General features: G+C 45.9%; 1 protein-coding gene across 1 annotated transcript; it reads right to left on the reverse strand.

Annotated features, from left to right (window-relative positions):
• Window positions 1–735: 735 nt before the first annotated feature.
• Window positions 736–13,724, reverse strand: nhsl2 (NHS-like 2). Its single transcript, XM_058624446.1, has 9 exons — window positions 13,600–13,724; window positions 13,253–13,392; window positions 11,801–12,047; window positions 7,905–8,096; window positions 5,855–6,920; window positions 4,583–5,744; window positions 4,195–4,504; window positions 3,090–3,204; window positions 736–2,415 (listed from the first exon to the last, which is right to left on the reverse strand). Exons 5-9 carry the CDS (start codon window positions 6,868–6,870, stop codon window positions 2,070–2,072), a joined length of 2,949 nt encoding a protein of 982 aa, XP_058480429.1. The 5' UTR covers window positions 6,871–6,920; window positions 7,905–8,096; window positions 11,801–12,047; window positions 13,253–13,392; window positions 13,600–13,724; the 3' UTR covers window positions 736–2,069.
• Between the last annotated feature and the right edge of the window lie 3,891 nt (window positions 13,725–17,615).

The following is a 17,615-nucleotide window of genomic DNA, read 5'->3' on the forward strand; positions in this document are numbered from 1 at the left end:
CTTCTGCAGGACAGAAGACCCTGATCCACAGCCGAGGGTTCCACAACCACCTGACCACCGTGTGACCACCATGTGACCATGTGACCATGATGTCACGATCATGTGAGCGTTTCATCCAAAAAAGTCAAAGTCCTCTATGAAAAAACTGTTTCAAACCGGTTTCTGTTTGTGCCTAGATCTGTTTCATCCATTCATCTATCTGTAATCCATCCATCCAACCATTCATCCACCTGTAATACTTCCATTCATCCATCTGTTATGCATACATTCATCTATCTGTAATCCATCTGTAATCCATCCATTCATCTATCTGTAATTCATCCATCCATATGTAATACTTGTATTCATTCATCTGTAACTCATCCATTCATCTATCTGTAATACTTCTATTCATCCATCTGTAATTCATCCATTCATCCATCTGTAATCCGTCCATTCATCTATTCATCTGTAATTTATCCATCCAATATTTATCCATCCAACCATCCACACATCTGGAATTCATCCATTCGTCTATCTGTAATTCATCCATCCATCCAACCATCCATTCATCCATGTGAAAGTCATTCATCCATTCAACTATATGTAATTCATCCATCCATCCAACCATCCATTCATCCATGTGAAAGTCATTCATCCATTCATCTATCTGTAATTCATCCATTCATGTGTCATTCACCCGTGGACAGTGTCAATGAAAGTAAAGGATAAAAAAATAACTGCGACACAGAAAAGTCAGAAGATAGAAATGTGTTTGTTTTTTTCTAACAGTCACTCGTTCACATTCATGCTGCGTCGCGTGTCCTGACCTCAGATGCATAGACTGAAAACAAAGAGAGAGGAAGAAAAGAGGAGGAGGAGCTACATGTAAAATGGTGATCTGTCGGCCAATCACAATCCTGGGACTGTTTTCATAATCCAGGATTTCCCACAATCCCACTGGATCCCGCTTGTGTTCTGGAACCTTTGTGGTTCCGTGACGTGGTGAGGAAAACGTCTGTTCAACAACTAAAGGTGCAACACGCAACATTCGGTATGAATGTCAGGAAATCACGTGTCGCATACTGGACCTTTAATGCTCTCTTTCACACACACACACACACACACATATACTGTAGGTCCCCTCTGGTCTGTTTGTGACACCAGAGACATAAATGAATAAAAACCCTGTTTTAATAAAAATCTAATCTGCTTCACGGTCTCTGAAGAAGAGAGAAACTCCACAGACGTGACTTCATCTGCACACGCACACACACACACATCAGTCCTGACCTTTGACCTTTGTACACGTTACAAACACAACAGTCACATGAACACGTGCAGTAAACGGCCGTCGAAAAATAAAAAATAAAACATGTTGAGTTGTTTTTTCACTGCACCGTGTAAACAATGAAAAGTGCTTGTGTTGGATTTTTTTTTTTTTGTTGTTGTTGTTTTTGTTGTTTTTTTTTTTAAACGACACACGTGGGAACGTCTTTCGCGCCGAGATCCATGTCCGTGTTTCAGGAGCACGAGCCAAAAAACAAACACACGCGTGTCTCATGCTCATGCCTCGTCTTTGGTGGCGGAAAAAAATAAAAAGCCTCCATGTTTTTGTTTTTTTTTAATCTGTGATAATCCGCCAAGGAGAGGAGAAGAAGACGCAGAGTCCCAGATGTCAGGGAATATTCTCAGGTTTCCTCTTCATGGTGCTACAGGCTGGACGGGGGTTCTCCTTCTTCTTCTTCCACTTGATTCTTAAAATTGATTTGGAACTGGTTCCAGATTACGATGGACTCTGGTCGTTATAATCCACGCTATTATAATAATCCCAGCGTCTTCTCCACCTGAAGAAAATTCCCAGTGATTGTAACTCGGAGCCGTTTCCCTCCACGTTCTCTTGTTTCCACTGGGACCAGTTTGACCGCAGCGCTCCAACCGTGGGAGGGACCATTCTGCCCAAAACTCCGCCCCCCATGTTTGTTTGGACAGAGTGAATGGTCGGTCAGGAGTTGGAGCGATCTGCTCGGTCGGAGGGCATCGCCCCGTTGTAGAGTCGTTTGTCGCGGGTGTTTGGCGACGCCTCCCCTTCACTGATCGGCGGGTTTGCCGCTCCCGGGCTCCGCCTCCCCCGCGTCGGCGCCCGCAGTGAACTCAGTGACCCTTCGGGCCAGAGGGTTTGTGCTTTTCAGGAGCTCCATGGCCGAGACCCGGGCGCCGCCGCCGGACGACTTGCTGCCTTTCTTCTGGAGCAGGGCCATGAAGTTCTCGTTGCGGGAGCTGGAGCGCTGAGCGCTGCCCAGCGTCAGGTTCCTCAGGTCGCCGCCACCACCGCCGGGGCCGCCGCCGGGGCCGTGCTTCACCGGGGAAACCAGACTCTGTCGACTGCCGAAGGAGTCGGACGGTTCTTTACGGCCCAGAACCTTACGCTTGGACCTGAAGAGAAGAAAGAGACACAGGAGCATGTCAAGATAATCCATCACCAAATCACAATAACAATCATTGTGATGGTATTTCACAGAATTTCAAAATAAAACACAAAAAAAACACATTTATGATGAAAATGATCCATTAGACAAATCTATTCTAATCTTTAGATATGAACTCTGACCTCTGCAGATTCTCCTGCTTTAGAGTTTAGAGTTTAACCTCAGAACAGGTGAGTGAACCAGACTCCGCCCACTTACCTGAGTGTCAAACACAAACATTTAAACGTAAACTCTGGAGAAAACTTTAGCCTCAGTGTGAGTCTGAAAACTGCTTTAAATTTAGAGCTGGGCTTTAAAAAGTGTGAAGACGTGAAACCTTCTGCGTCTCTCTTGCTATTTTGAGTCTCTGTGTGAAAAAACATGAACACTTTGTTGCTTAGAGACCGTTTCTCCTCACAATCCACACAAAACACAAGGAATAAAGATAGAGGAATAAAAATGTAAGGGCCGCTGGTCCTGCAGTAGTTCCACTGTCGTTGCTAGGAAACCATGCGGCTGTTCGCCTCACGCCCTCCCAACAGGATAGTGTGTCTCTCGTCACACGCTGGAGGTTATTATAAGCTCACTGACGGCTGAGGACATTAGTTTATACTGGTTATAGAGACGTGTGTGTGTCCAGACCTGTGTATGATAGTGAACAGGTCTTCAGTGGTGTGTGTCGTCGGCGTGCCGGCGAGAACGTCGTCATCTGTTTCCTCAGCGATGTGGAGAACTGCCCTCTCGCCGACCGAGTCGTCTGAAAAACGCAAGAAAACAAACATTGACGTGAAAATTCTGGGCACTGACACAGAGAGCAGTGGATCAACGACTCCTGTGTGCTGTGATGTTAAAATCACTGGTTTTCTCTATGGGGTTTGGTGTGGGAGAGTGAGTGTTTCCTGTTGGAAAAGTGTGTCTAACAGTGAGATAAAGACGTGAACATGTGACGTAGACATCGTAGTCAGTTGTTAAGGTTGTATGTGTTTTTCTGGTTGTTTTACCAAAACACACGCGCATCTTTCCCAGTGAAAGTAAACGTGGCAGCAGGTAATGAGATAATCGCACAGAACAACAGCATCACTGTTACAAACAGTGGGGATCGCTGTGTTTTGATTCGGTCTAATTTTAAAGTCATTGGCTTTGATTTGCTTCAGCAGCAGAGAAAAAATGTCATCAGGGCAGAAAATCAGGAGGAAACGACATGAAACACAGTGGGGAAGATATTCCCAGGCTACGATTAAACGTGTGTATATGACGTGATGGTAAAACACAAAAATATTGCTGATTCATGTTTAAACTTCAGATATACTGAGTCTTCAGTCAGAAAATGCTATGGTACGACAGGAGCTACCAAAACCATTACTGTAATTCAAAGAATTAAAATCTGCTAATATTTTAACCTAAATATAGCTAATGGATATATTCACAGCTAACCAATGCTAGCTAGAAGCTGTTGACTATATTGTGGCAGAAAAAAACATCTAGTTAGCAAGGTTAGCATATATATTTAGCTATATTTAGGTTAAACCATTAGTGGAGTTTATGTGCGTGGAGTAAAATAATTCAGTAGTCTTTGATAAGGAGTTCTTTTATTTTTAGTAACAGCATTTGGATATATCAACAGCTAGCCACGCTAGCTAGAAGTTGTTAACTATATTGTGGCAGAAAATAGAGCTAAGAACTTCTAGCTAGCATGGTTAGGTGTCGATATATCCATAATAATAAAAAACAAGTGGAATCATCTCACCTGCCACAATCCTGTTGCTGCCCATTTTCTCTTCCAGCTCCGTGAGAGAGGAATCCTGCAGAGACGACTGAAGTGACGACTCCTTTGAACTCTCCTCGTCAGGATCCAGGTGGTTCTCCTCTTGTTCTGGCATATCTGGGACACAAGGAGCACTGGGGATATCATCAGGTGCAAACGCTCCGACAGGAGACCGAAGGCCCACGGGGCTGTCTGTCTGCGGCGTCTGTCGGTCTGTGCTGCCGTTAGAGGAGGAGTGGACTGATGTGGGAAGATGCAGAACATTTGGCTTCTTCGGAACCGGAGGAGGAACCTAAAAAAAAAAATGTAAATGGTTTTAGTGCAACTCAATACAAAGATTTACTCACTGAAAAAAGGTGACCTTCCTGACCTTAGGTTTCTTTCTCTCTGAGAACTCGGTGAAACAGGACATTGTCATCCTCGAGGGCAGCGTCTTGCTCTTGTCCTGCAGCTCCTGGGCCTCTTGGTGACTGCACGGAGAAGGAAGTGAACCCCCATCCTCGGGCCTTAGACGTATGTCTGCTTCTGCCTCAAACTCTGGCTCTAACATTGGGTCCTCCAGAAGTGGCTGTGGATCTGGAAGAGGCGGGAGGTCAAAGAGGGTCTGGGGGAGTGGCAGGAATGGATGGTCATAGCCGGTTTGTGCTGTGGTGTGGAGATTTAAATCTGGGTAAACAGAAGTACTCGAGGTTTGTGGAGGTGTTTTTTTGGGTTTGGGTTTTCTCATGACTTTGTAGATGTTGCCCAGAGGCACAGGCCTGTCTATGGGTGAGGCAGGAGGTGAGTCAAGGGCAAGGGGGGAGGTAGAGGAGGGGGATGGAGACTTAAGAAGAAGATTAATGGGCCGCTTTGGCAAAGGGGGCTTGACTGCGACAGGTGGTTTGGGTTTTGGTAAAGTGGGTGGAGGACTGGGATCTTCGCCCAGATCTCGGCCATGTTGCTCTTCTTCAATGGTGTCAGACGCACCATCAGGACAGTCCTCTAAGTCACCACGAGACACAGAACGCAACCGGACAGTCTTCAGCTCATTCTGGGAAACAACAGGTAATGCCTGTGAAGAGCTGGGGCTGATTTTTCCCGGTTTTGACGCTGTAGACGTGTCAGAATGACGTCTACTGGCCTTTTGCTTTGGCTTGATTGATGACAGATCCAGATGTGCATTCCCAGGCATCTCAAAGGACAACCTCGACCTCCCCGTTGGGTCTTTGGGGGACGGTAATGACGATTTCCTTTCTGGGATCTTTGGGCGCATTTTGCACCCTAGCGTCCCGACCGTTCCCTGACCTGCCGCATGGCTGACAGGAACAGTCGAGGTGGGAGTCTCTGACTGGCTAGAATAACCACTTGATGGGGACATAACCCCAGGGGGTTTGAAGGGCGAGGACGCCTTAATGTCAGTTTCAATGGAGAGTTGTGCCGGTGAGGTGGCTCTTGAGGTGGAAGGAGAGTCCAGAAGAGACTCGGAGCTGCCTCTGACTTTCATACATTCAATCACTGTGGTACCTGTTGCTGTGCTGGAGCCTGATAGAGACCTGGGGAAGAAACAAGAGTATTTTCAATCTTTACCTAACATAATTCATAATTCAAGACTACTACAGAGTCAGTACTTGCAGCTTACATAGAGTACACTTTCATTTCCTACCTGTAGGGATCGTTCTTCCACTCCCCCAGCTGCCAGTGAGTAGGGAAGGTCAGCTCTGTGTCTCCCTCCTTCTCTGGTGCCTGGACCTCCAGGATTGGCGGCCCATTGCTGCTTCCACGAACAAGCTCTCGCTCGCTAACACTTGATTTAGAGGAGCTGGGCAGGAGAAAGTCCGGCTGGAAGTCTGGGAAGTGGTCTCTTGGGATGTGTAGGCTTTTTGGGCGACCGTCGCGATAGAGTCCACCATGGTGGTGGATCCTTCCCTCTGCTTCTCCAAGGTTCTTCATTAGCGAGACGCTCCTCACAGGCGGCGGAGGCTTGCGCTTGGACTTCTTAAGTGAGATGGAGCGGGACCGTAGGCGCAAGCGGCCTTCTGTGCTGTAGTCCGATGCTGTGACGGAGATTGTGTCAGCGGTACTTGCGCTGTCCTCAGAGCTGCCTCTGGGGTAGAGGAGAGCGTAGTTTTCGCGGTGGTCGGCCATTGTCAAAACATTCCCGTTCCTTGACGACAAAGCGTGTCCATCTGGATGATCCATACCTCCCTCGGGAAAGCAAAAGGAACCGGAATCCGTTGGCGTTGAAAGAGAACGCTCTCGGAACTTGAAGGCATTCTGTGCTGCTATGGAACGTGCTGACCTCTCCCTCCCTCTCCCAGTCTCCCCTCCTCCTCCTCCTCCGCCTCTCCCTCCATCTGCTGCAGCCCCTTCTGTCTCGCTCCGTTTACCCATCATCGATGCAGGTATGATAGTCCCTCCTCTCTCCAGAGGCTCCGACACAGACGTGAATGAACTGGAATGTGAGCTCACCGTCTGTCCCGACCTCACCAACATCACGCCGTCCTGCACCCCCACGCCAGTGTTACCGATGACGCTGTGCTGTTTGGGAGGAACCGCCGGTCCTTTGTTCATGCTGTAATTGTACGGCTCGTTCCACGCTCCGGGAGAAAAGGTGGATCCCTTGGGTCCATTCCAGGAGGCGGAGGGCGTGTTTGAGCACAGAAGTCCAGAGTGGTCCATAGTTACCTGGTGACGCTGGTTCCTTGAAACCCTTTGTTCTGTGGGTTTATCTGTGAAGTGAAAGATAAGATGGAGAGAGTTACTACAGGTGAACGCATCATGATTTATCACCTGACAGATGCTGAACAATAAGATCTGCTGACTTTGTTTCTGTTTTTATCGCTCATTCCACATATTGTTCAATATCAATACTTTTTTTTGAAAATAGTTTGAAGAACATCCTCACTAAAGCATTCAGCATGGCACTGCTAATACTTCTGCAAAAAGTAGCAATGGTATAGTAGCAGTCCTAACATTAGCTAATGGTGGACAAACAACTGTTAGGACCGCTAATGCTAATACGAACAGCAGATAAACTACTGTTAGCATTAGCATTAGTGGGCCTAACAGTAGTTTGTGACGCTAACAGCAGATTAGCTACTCAGAGTCTGAGAATAGTGAGATTGTACGTCTTCGTATGTGTTTCCCGTCCTGTTTGGCACCAAACCACCACATATTTTGCAGAGCAGCTTCGTTTGCTCGTCACGGCTACAGTTTCTGTCACCTTCTTCCTTGGTAAACAAACTTCACCCCCAGTGTTTAAAAGCTGAAAAGACAGAGACTGACTGGAAAACTGTGGCTCATATTATCGTCATTATTCATTGGGTAAATGAATACGTCCAGATCTTTGGACCAGAGCAGAATTTTGCAGACTCACAGATCACTGCCAGCAACAGCACCCTCTACTGAGAGAAACAGGTTACTGCAAACCTGCGGCAAGGATTTAATTCGAGGTCCAAAAAGAGTTTCATAAGTTTCCTGCATTTCATTGAGAAATGAGGTCAGGTTTCTGCAGCTAAAACACTTTTTTAAACGTTTTTATTTTGAAAGTTAAATTCTGTCCGTTCTCTTCTTCTCAGCCTTCAGTTGAAGTGAGTTCACAGTTTGCGGGAGTGGAAACTCGATCCGCTCTCCAGCAGCACGAGAAACAAGAAACTGAATTAGGAGAGAAAACACTGGGGGGGGGAGGGTCTGACACACACACACACACACACCTGCAGGTGAGGTGGTGTCGAGGTCAGAGTGCGTCTTCCTCAGGACGAGGTTCTGGTGGGGGGTGTTGGTGACAGGCTCCAGGGAGTGAGGCTGGTGGGGGGAGGGTTCTCCCGGAGACGGGGAGGGGGAGTGTTGGAGGAGGTCGACGCCGTGGAATTTACCTCCTCCTGCTGCTCCTGCTCCTGCTCCACCTGAGGAAGACGAGCAGAGAGGTCAACACGGGGACACGGGGACGTCCACACGACTGTTTTCATTTTAAAAACACAAATATTGAGAAATACATGAGGTTCAGTTTAAGTCTGAAAACTGCGGCATTGTGGTCTGAAGTCTGGACGGAGAAAAGTGGAAACTTTTCGAAAACGATGACGCAGCGAAACGCGTTATTATTTTCCGTCCACGTCTCAAATATCAGCCGTGGACAAAAAGCTCCATGAACGCCTTCTGTTCACTCTCAGCCTCCCAGACTTTTCACCATATCATTAGTAAAACAGCAGAGGAGAGAACTGACTTCCTGTGAACACATGAACAGTCGCGTGACATACTTTTACAGGTGTGTTACGAGGAGGAAACAAAGAAGTGGAGCTGCAGTGATTATTTCATTAATCAACGCCTTAATAATCCAGGCATTGGTTTGTTTTTTTCAATCATTTAAACCGAGTTTCTTTGATTTTTCAGCTTCTTAAATGTGAATTTTTTCTTTTTCTTTGCTCCATAAAACAAAGAAAATCACTAAAACTCAATCATCTTGTGTTCAGGGACAAAAACACTGACATTTCATCACTGATTTCATTCAGAACCTGTTTGTGCTCTGATGACAAACAAAAGTCTGTTTTTCTCTCCTGTTCAGTTTCACCCACTCAACATCTGCAGAAGGGCGGCCGCCTCATTCATTCATTCATTCATTCATGCTGCATCTGAGTTATGACTCAGTCGTCACGTATCTCCAAATATAACTTCTGTCTTTTTACTCAACGGGAAAACTTTAAATGTTCACATGAATGTGAACGTGTGATTCCAGAACCTTCTCCTCCTCAGGGGTCAATCTGCTGTCGCTCCTGAAGATGTCAATAATCCACTCTGTGGAATCTGTCCTCACTTTTCAGCTCAGACACAAAAAACAACCATTTATTGGTCACATTTTCTCTTCAGCTCATCCCACAGACTGTCCTGTCCTGTCCACAGACTGTCTTGTCCTTGTCCTGTCCACAGACTGTCCTGTCCTGGACAGGACCACGTCCAAACACACTGACTAGCTAACGCGACCTCGGTGAAAACAGGTGATTCCGACGAAAGCTAATAAATGAGAAGAATATGGATCACTGTTATGATTATCTTTGTGAGATGTTACAGAAGATAATGAATATAAAAAAGTGTGGTGTCGTAAAAGAAGTATAAGAGAAATGTAAGAATTAATTCGATGAATGCTGGCGTTCCTCAGGGCTCAGGTTTAGGTTCCACACATTTTAACTCACTTTTTATCACAAGAGATGTCACATAGTGCAGCTTTAAGCCTCCTGTGGACGATAGAAGACGGATGGAAGCAGAGAAACGGAGCGTTGCACTCATATACTTGTCATTACGGTAGAACCTCGGGACTTCTGCGGACCGAGCGTCCAATCAGGGACGAGATTCTGTCAGCTTCTCAGGGCCGTAATTCCTGAACGGTGGAATAAATAACCGGCAGATATGGAACGTGAAGGTTATCTTGGGGAAAAAGGAGGCAGAAGAAACTCGCTCAGGGACAATTCTACAGCCATAAGATCTAAATAAATCCTCATGGTGCTCAGAAGACGGTTCATTGATGTGAAAGTTTGACGCATATTTTATCCGTTTTTAGTCTTTAATGAAAAGGTTCAGGGACAAACAGACGGAGGACGAGGAGGAGGAGGAGGAGGAAGGAGATTGGTCCAAGGTAGCCATGACAAAATGTTCTCTCATCCTCCTTCATCCTCCTTTCCCTTCCATCACCTCGTCACCACTCGTCCCTTCCAGGCTTCTCCTCTTTCACTTCCTCTCTCTTCCTTCGCTGCTGCTGCTTTTTTTCTCTCTCTCTCTCCTTCTTTCCAATTTTTTAGGGAGGAAAGAGAGAGAGAGAGAGAAGAGTGGCGAGTTGCCATGGCAACAGCCAGCTGGCTGTGAGCTACCTGAGAGGCAGAGGGGATGAGAGACTGGGCGTCACGGTAACAAGCCTGGATAAATCTGCTCACACTCTTCTTTTCATCAAATCAGTGAAGAAAAGAAGAAAAATCATATTTTTTTCTGACAGTTGTGAATCAATGTGACACATTCTTGTTTTCACTGACCTTCATTCATTCATTGCAAATAACAAGTGATTGAGTGTGTGTGTGTGTGTGTGTGTGGGCGTACTGCTTCAAGCACATATGTATTACATTTATTATAGGATCTTTCACTGACATTAATGTATAAAACCTTCACATTTATGTATAAAAACCTTTAAATGTATATATAAAAACATTCACATTAATGTATAAAACCTGCTGCATTGTGTATTTTATACACTGCAGCTTTTGTGTTTGCTGTGTTTCCAGAGCTAGCTAAAATGACAATGACTCCAGTAGTGTAGCATTAGCCAGAGTTAGCTAAAATGACAATGACTCCAGTAGTGTAGCATTAGCCAGAGTTAGCTAAAATGACAATGACTCCAGTAGTGTAGCATTAGCCAGAGTTAGCTAAAATGACAGCGACTCCAGTAGTGTAGCATTAGCCAGAGTTAGCTAAAATGACAGCGACTCCAGTAGTGTAGCATTAGCCAGAGTTAGCTAAAATGACAGCGACTCCAGTAATGTAGCATTAGCCAGAGCTAGTTAAAATGACAACTGCAGTAGTGTAGCATTAGCCAAAGTTAGCAAAAATGACAACGACTCCAGTAGTGAAGCATTAGCCAGAGCTAGCTAAAACAAGAATCCATTTTATTTCAATATTATTTTATTAATATGAATATTAATGAATATTATGATGCGTTTGTTTGACAGAGAGAACGGTGAAATATTAAACTTCCGTCTCTGTTTCTGTCTGTGAGACAAAACCACAGGAGAGCGTCATGATCACCTGACCTTCCTCTCCTCCACACAGCGGGTGAGAGAGGGAGAGAGAGAGAGAGAGGAGCAGAAAGACATAGAGATATTTAACTATAAATGGATTCACATGAGGAGAAGGAGGAGAGAGAGAGAGAGAGAGAGAGAGAGGGAGAGAGAGGGAGGCAGCCAGTGACGAAGCAGTTGCTATGCCAAAGCCACACACACACACACACACACACACACATCCAAACTAAAGGAGGCTGAGGCTCAGTTGAGACGTATGTGTGTGTGTGTGTGTGTGTGGAAGCAGGAGATTCAGAACGATGTTACTGAGGATGACCACAGCATACTAACAACTCACACACACACACACAGGCATTGTGTGTGTGATCGGAAGACCAAAATGTTATTGACGTCAGATCTGCTCTCTGCAACGTTCGTTTTCTACCCTAAATCTGTGTGTGTGTGAGTGAGTGAGTGAGTGAGTGAGTGAGTGAGTGAGAGAATTTCAGGCATGAATAAACAAACTGAACGAGCAACAATGAAGAATGTGCGTCGTAGTAAAACCACACTCTTCAGTGTCATTTGGCTCGTTTTAAAATATTCATGTGCAGCTTTGTTGTGATAAAGCTTCATAAGAGTGAGAGTGTATTTAGATCATTTGTCTCTGATGTAAAAGGAAACAAACTGATTAAAAGCCTCTTCCAGTTCTCCAATACCTGGCCGTGAATCTTTACGTTGCTAAACTCAGGTAATGCATCGCTTCATTACCTGAGTTAAGTTCCGGTTTGTGATGCAGTGAAACGTCAACAGCTCTCTTAACATCTCCGTCGCGTCAGACAAGGACAAACACGCACCTGTGATATCGAGCGGGATGAAGTGAGCCGGCGCTCGTCTGCCCAGGTGCCAGCGCGGCTTCTCCGCCACAGGAGGCCCCGCGTTCACCGACGTGGCCGCGCTGCTGCTGCTGCTGTTGTTGCTGCTCCAGCCCAGAGGGGGGCGATCTGAGCCACAGGGGGACGGCGACGGGGACGCGTCAGTCGCCGACCTCAGTCCGAACACAGAGGAGGCGGTTTCATCTTCGTACAGCTGTTTGGAGGCCGGCTGTAGGACGGAAAAGAAGAGTGATTTTTCAGGTCGGGGAAACTCCCACACCAAACCCCATAGAGAAAACCAGTCATTTTAGCTCGCAGGGACACAGGAGCTGCTGGTCTACTGCTGCCTCGTGTGGTCACTCTGTGTCACTGAGGTCAATCTAAACAAAAGACTTTTAATGCCGAATTCACTGAAATAAGACATTTGAACTTAGTAACAGATGCAGCAGTAGATCAATGACTCCTGTGTGCTGTGATGTTAAAATCACTGGTTTTCTCTATGGGGTTTGGTGTGGGAGAGTGAGTGCTTTACAAACTTCCGTTTCCTGTTGGAAAAGTCCGTCTCACAGCGAGATAAAGATGTTCTTAAGATATCGTAGACTTAAACTGACGTAGAGTTTGTTCAGTGAGTCTTTTATAAAGTGGATAAAATCTGTTTATTTCCTGTTATCTGTACTGGCGGCCATGTTTTCACTGAGCTCACAGTGGCTCGTCTCCAACTGCTTCTTGGCTCGGGACGCACGAGATATAAATACCTCATAGAAAAATCCTAAATAATCCCTCTGAATCTGAAGTATATCGACTCTCACTGCCAAACCGCCGATAAGCAAGGCACCAGATTCCAAACCTTAGATTCTCTGGCTTTTAAAATGAATGAAACAGATTGAATGAACGCTGCCTTTGTGCGTTAAGATATTAAGATTCCTGCTGAGAGCTGTGATGGAAGGGGCGGGGCTAACTGTGACAGTGTTTTGATAGAAAAAGGAGAAAATATCCAAAAGAGGATCAGTGGCACTAATAAATAGTGTTTCTGCAGAAATACAGTGAACATCACTCTCCCACACCAAACCCCATAGAGAAAAGCAGTGATTTTAGCTCGCGGGGACACAGGAGCTGCTGGTCTACTGCTGCCTCGTGTGGTCACTTTGTGTCACTGATTTAAATCCGAACCAAGAATTTTTAAAGCCGAAGTGACAAAATAAGACATTTGAACTTAGTGACGGAAGCAGCAGTGGATCAACAGCTCCTGTGTGCTGTGACGTTAAAATCGCTGATTTTCTCTATGGGGTTTGGTGTGGGAGAGTGAGTGCTTTACAAACTTTCCTGTTTCCTGTTGGAAAAGTCTGTCTAACAGTGACGTAGATATGTGTGTGTGTGTGTGTGTGTGTGTGTGTGTGTGTGTGCTTGCGTGTGCGTGTGTGCGTGTGTGTGTACCAGGAAGATGAAGTCAGGTCTCTTGTTGATGGAAACAGGTGAGCGGCTGACGGAGGTGGACGCGTCGTCAGAACTCTGCGAGGACGGATGTCTGAACGTCTGACCGGTCAGTTTGGAGTCGCACAACTGCTCCTCAAAGTCTGTACACACAACAACAACAACAACAACACACACACACACACACAAGAACAACACACACGTGTGCAAATCACACAACATCACAAACAGACAAGGGGAAAAAAGAGGTTTTGAGTTAGTGTTTCTGCAGCGCACAATACAACAGTGCACACACGCAGAAACACACACACACACACACACACATAAATAAAAGTGCTGTTTTTCATCACCCGTAGTTTTCCCTCCTCTCTCTTCTAGCCAAACTGCTGCTGTAGAACATGAACGTCCTCACGTCTTCTCATGAGACTCTGCATTTACTCTCTCTCTCTCCCTCTCCCTCTCTCTCTCTCTCCTTCCCTCCTTCCTTTCTCTGGTCATCCCTGAGTTTCTTCTTACTCCTCCTATCTGAATCTCTCTCTCTCTCTCTCACTCTCTTTCTCACTCTCTGCCGGCTTAGACGACTCCCCCTCAGGCCATTGTAAACAGATTCCTAACCCCCACCTCCTCTACACACACACACACACACATGCATGCACGCACACACACGCACGCACGCACACACACACGCCCACAAAAACCACATTCCCCCTCACAACCCCTCAACCAATCCTTCACCCCAAAACACACACTCCCTACACACTGATCCTTAAAGCCATCCCACACACACACACACACACACACACACAGAGAGCTTGTATTAAGTTGTGGGTTGGACTTGCTCTACTGGACAGTATAGATTCTTAAGGCCATGGTTGCCAGGGGATTTTTAAAGGGGCGGGGTTACCGCAACGACCCCACCCACAGACCCACTAAGCAGGGAGTGGGAGGAGTCAATGGCAACGTCTAATGTGTTTGTTTTGAGGAAATTTGACCTGGTCTCTTTAAATGATCATTTAAAGAGACAGGATGAAGAAATGAGCTCACTTTTAGATTCAGGGATGGATGACTGGCCATCCAACCGACTGACCATCCAACAACTGAACATCCAACCGACAGACCATCCAACCGACTAATCATCCAACCGACTGACCATCCAACCGACTCATCATCCACCAACTGAACATCCAACCGACAGACCATCCAACCGACTAATCATCCAACCGACTGACCATCCAACCGACTCATCATCCAACCAACTGAACATCCAACGACTAATCATCCAACCGACTGACCATCCAACAACTGAACATCCAACCGACTAATCATCCAACCGACTGAACATCCAACAACTAATCATCCAACCGACTACAATCCAACAACTAACCTTCCAACCGACTGACCATCCAACCGTCTGACAAATCCAACCATCTGACCACCCAAATGACTGACCATCCAACCGACTAACCATCCAAGCTACTGACCATCCAACCGTCTGACAAATCCAACCAACTGAACATCCAACAAACTAACCATCCAACCGACTGACCATCCAACAGACTGACCATCCAACCGACTAACCGTACAACCGAGAGACCATCCAACCATCTGACAAATCTGACCGACTGACCATCCATAAAATATAAAATATGATATCATATATAAATAAATAGATGCAATGCAGACATGACCACGCCCACTTTTAAACACAATCTTGTTTTCCTCTGTGAACTATTAAATAGTGTGTGTGTGTGTGTGTGTGCGTGAGAGAGAGAGAGAGAGAGAGAGAGAGAGAGAGAAAACAGCCGGATCAGCTGAAAGAACAGAAGCCAAACCTCAAGTCACTCACACTGCAGCGTTTAAAAGGAGAAGAAGAAGAAGAGGAGGAGGAGGAGGAGGAGGAAGTGAGGTGTCAGCAAGACACGAGGTGAAGAGAGGAGGAAGAGGAGGGAGAGGATATGAAAATGAGGAGGCAGGTGGAGAAGGTAACGAGAAATAAAATAAACTTTTCTGAAGGAGCAGATAAAACACACAGAACACGATCATAACCTGATCATCATCATCATCATCATCATCATCGTCATCATCAACAGAACCGCAGCAGAACAGAAGGTGAACACTTACAGATCCAGGTTTGAGACCAGAAACACAACTGAGACCAGGAGGAGGAGGAAGAAGAAGAGGAGGAGGAGGAAGCAGCAGGGTGTAAAGGTATGCTGGCCCCTCCCACTAACACACACACACACAATCACAGTCACAATACACAGGTTAGTGATGCATGAGTGCTTGTCTGGGCCGAGGGTGTGTGTGTGTGTGCGTGTGTGTGAGTGTGTGCGTGTGTGTGTGTGTCCATTCACACACAAACTCATCCATCCTTGACAATATTTGACCTGGTTGTGTCACATTTGGGTCACTCTTTCTTTTCCCACAAATATGAAAGGGACTGTGTGTGTGTGTGTGTGTGTGTGTGTGTGTCCACTGCTGTGTGGACATACATGTGTGTGTGTGTGTGTGTGTCCAGAGAAAAGTTTGAACATACAGGGATTATTATTAAGTGTTGGTGTTGTTGTGCTTTCGTTGCTGATAATCTGGATTATTCCATGCGTTGTACAGGTTTGGCCAAAACAACCCTTGACCTTCAGCATCTTCATTCAACTAATCCACGTCAATTCATGACTTTTTCACACAGAACATCTCTTAATCTCATTTGATGTGAAATTAGAAATTCATAAAAGTGGGATATTAATGTCAACGTTGACAGGAGACACTCAGTCTTAAATAATCCCGGCAATCCACTCGTTTCAATTAGATTACAGCAGACTGGTGTGAAGGAAACGGCGTTTTCACACAACAGCGAGATAAATCTGTCTGCTGTGAAAAAAAACAACACAAAAACAAAAACAGACTGTGGCCGCGCTGCGACGCACACACACACGGAGAGAACGTGAGAAACAGCCGGAGAACGAAGGTCAGGTTCATAACTGAGGAGGAGGAGGAGGAGGAAGAGGAGCAGCGGATGAATGTTTGACTGCTCTGAGGCCAGAGAGAGAGAGAGAGGTGGTGAGGACGAGGCCGTCCACCACAGTGTTATATAACACACACACACACACACACACAAGCAGATGGAGCCACAGAACACAAACAGATACTGAGATACAAGCTGAAGACACACACACACACAAACACACACACACAAACACACAAATGAAGAGAAACGACAGGGAAGATGAATGACTTCAAACACACACACACACACACACACACACACACACACAAGCAGATGGAGCCACAGAACACAAACAGATACTGAGATACAAGCTGAAGACACACACACACACAAACACACACACACAAACACACAAATGAAGAGAAACGACAGGGAAGATGAATGACTTCAAACACACACACACACACACACACACACACACTCGTTGGCTGTTGTCCACCTACAACTGTCTCCATCCATCTTACATCATTAACACTGAGACACACACACACACACAGTGACGTCCATTCATTTAAACAGTCTTATCACTACTAACCTTAACCTTAACCTTAACCACAATTCAAATGTCAGTCCTAAACTTCATTAGGACCAGGTTTTGGTCTCCGTCAGTTCACTTCTTGAGTGTCTTGACGTCTCGAGATCAAAGTGCTGGTGTTTGGCTGCTGTGAGTCACTTCCTGTTCCTACAGTCACACATCTGGATTTAACCTGGACGTCAGTCACGTTGGTGAAGTGGTGAATCCAACTTTTGAACTTAAGAAAGTAAACAAAGGTCAAACATGATGTAAATAACATCAATCTATATAATCTGTGTCATTATGTCTCTGTTGATTTGTTCAAGGTCTCCTCACTCCTTCACCCTCACTCATTCACCCTCACTCATTCACCCTCACTCCTTCATCCAACACCTTACTCCTTCATTCAATGCCCCACTCCTTCATCCTCACTCCCTTATCCTCACTCCTTCATCCAACGCCTCACTCCTTCACCCTCACTCCTTCATCCTCACTTCTTCATCCAACGCCTCACTCCTTCATTCAATGCCTCACTCCTTCATTCTCACAACTTCATTCAACACTTCACTCTTTCACCCTCACTCCTTCATTCAATCCCTCACTCCTTCACCTCACTCCTTCATTCAACACCTCACTCCTTCATTCTCACCCCTTCATCCAACACCTCACTCCTTCATTCAATGCCTCACTCCTTCATCCAACACCTCACTCCTTCATTCAATGCCTCACTCCTTCATTCTCACTCCTTCATTCAACGCTCCACTCCTTCATTCAATCCCTCACTCCTTCATTCAACTCCTCACTCCTTCATTCTCACGCTATCTTTCAACTCCTCATCCTTTCATTCA

This window comes from Solea solea, chromosome 3 (genome assembly GCF_958295425.1).
Source record: "Solea solea chromosome 3, fSolSol10.1, whole genome shotgun sequence".
NCBI classification, from domain to species: domain Eukaryota; kingdom Metazoa; phylum Chordata; class Actinopteri; order Pleuronectiformes; family Soleidae; genus Solea; species Solea solea.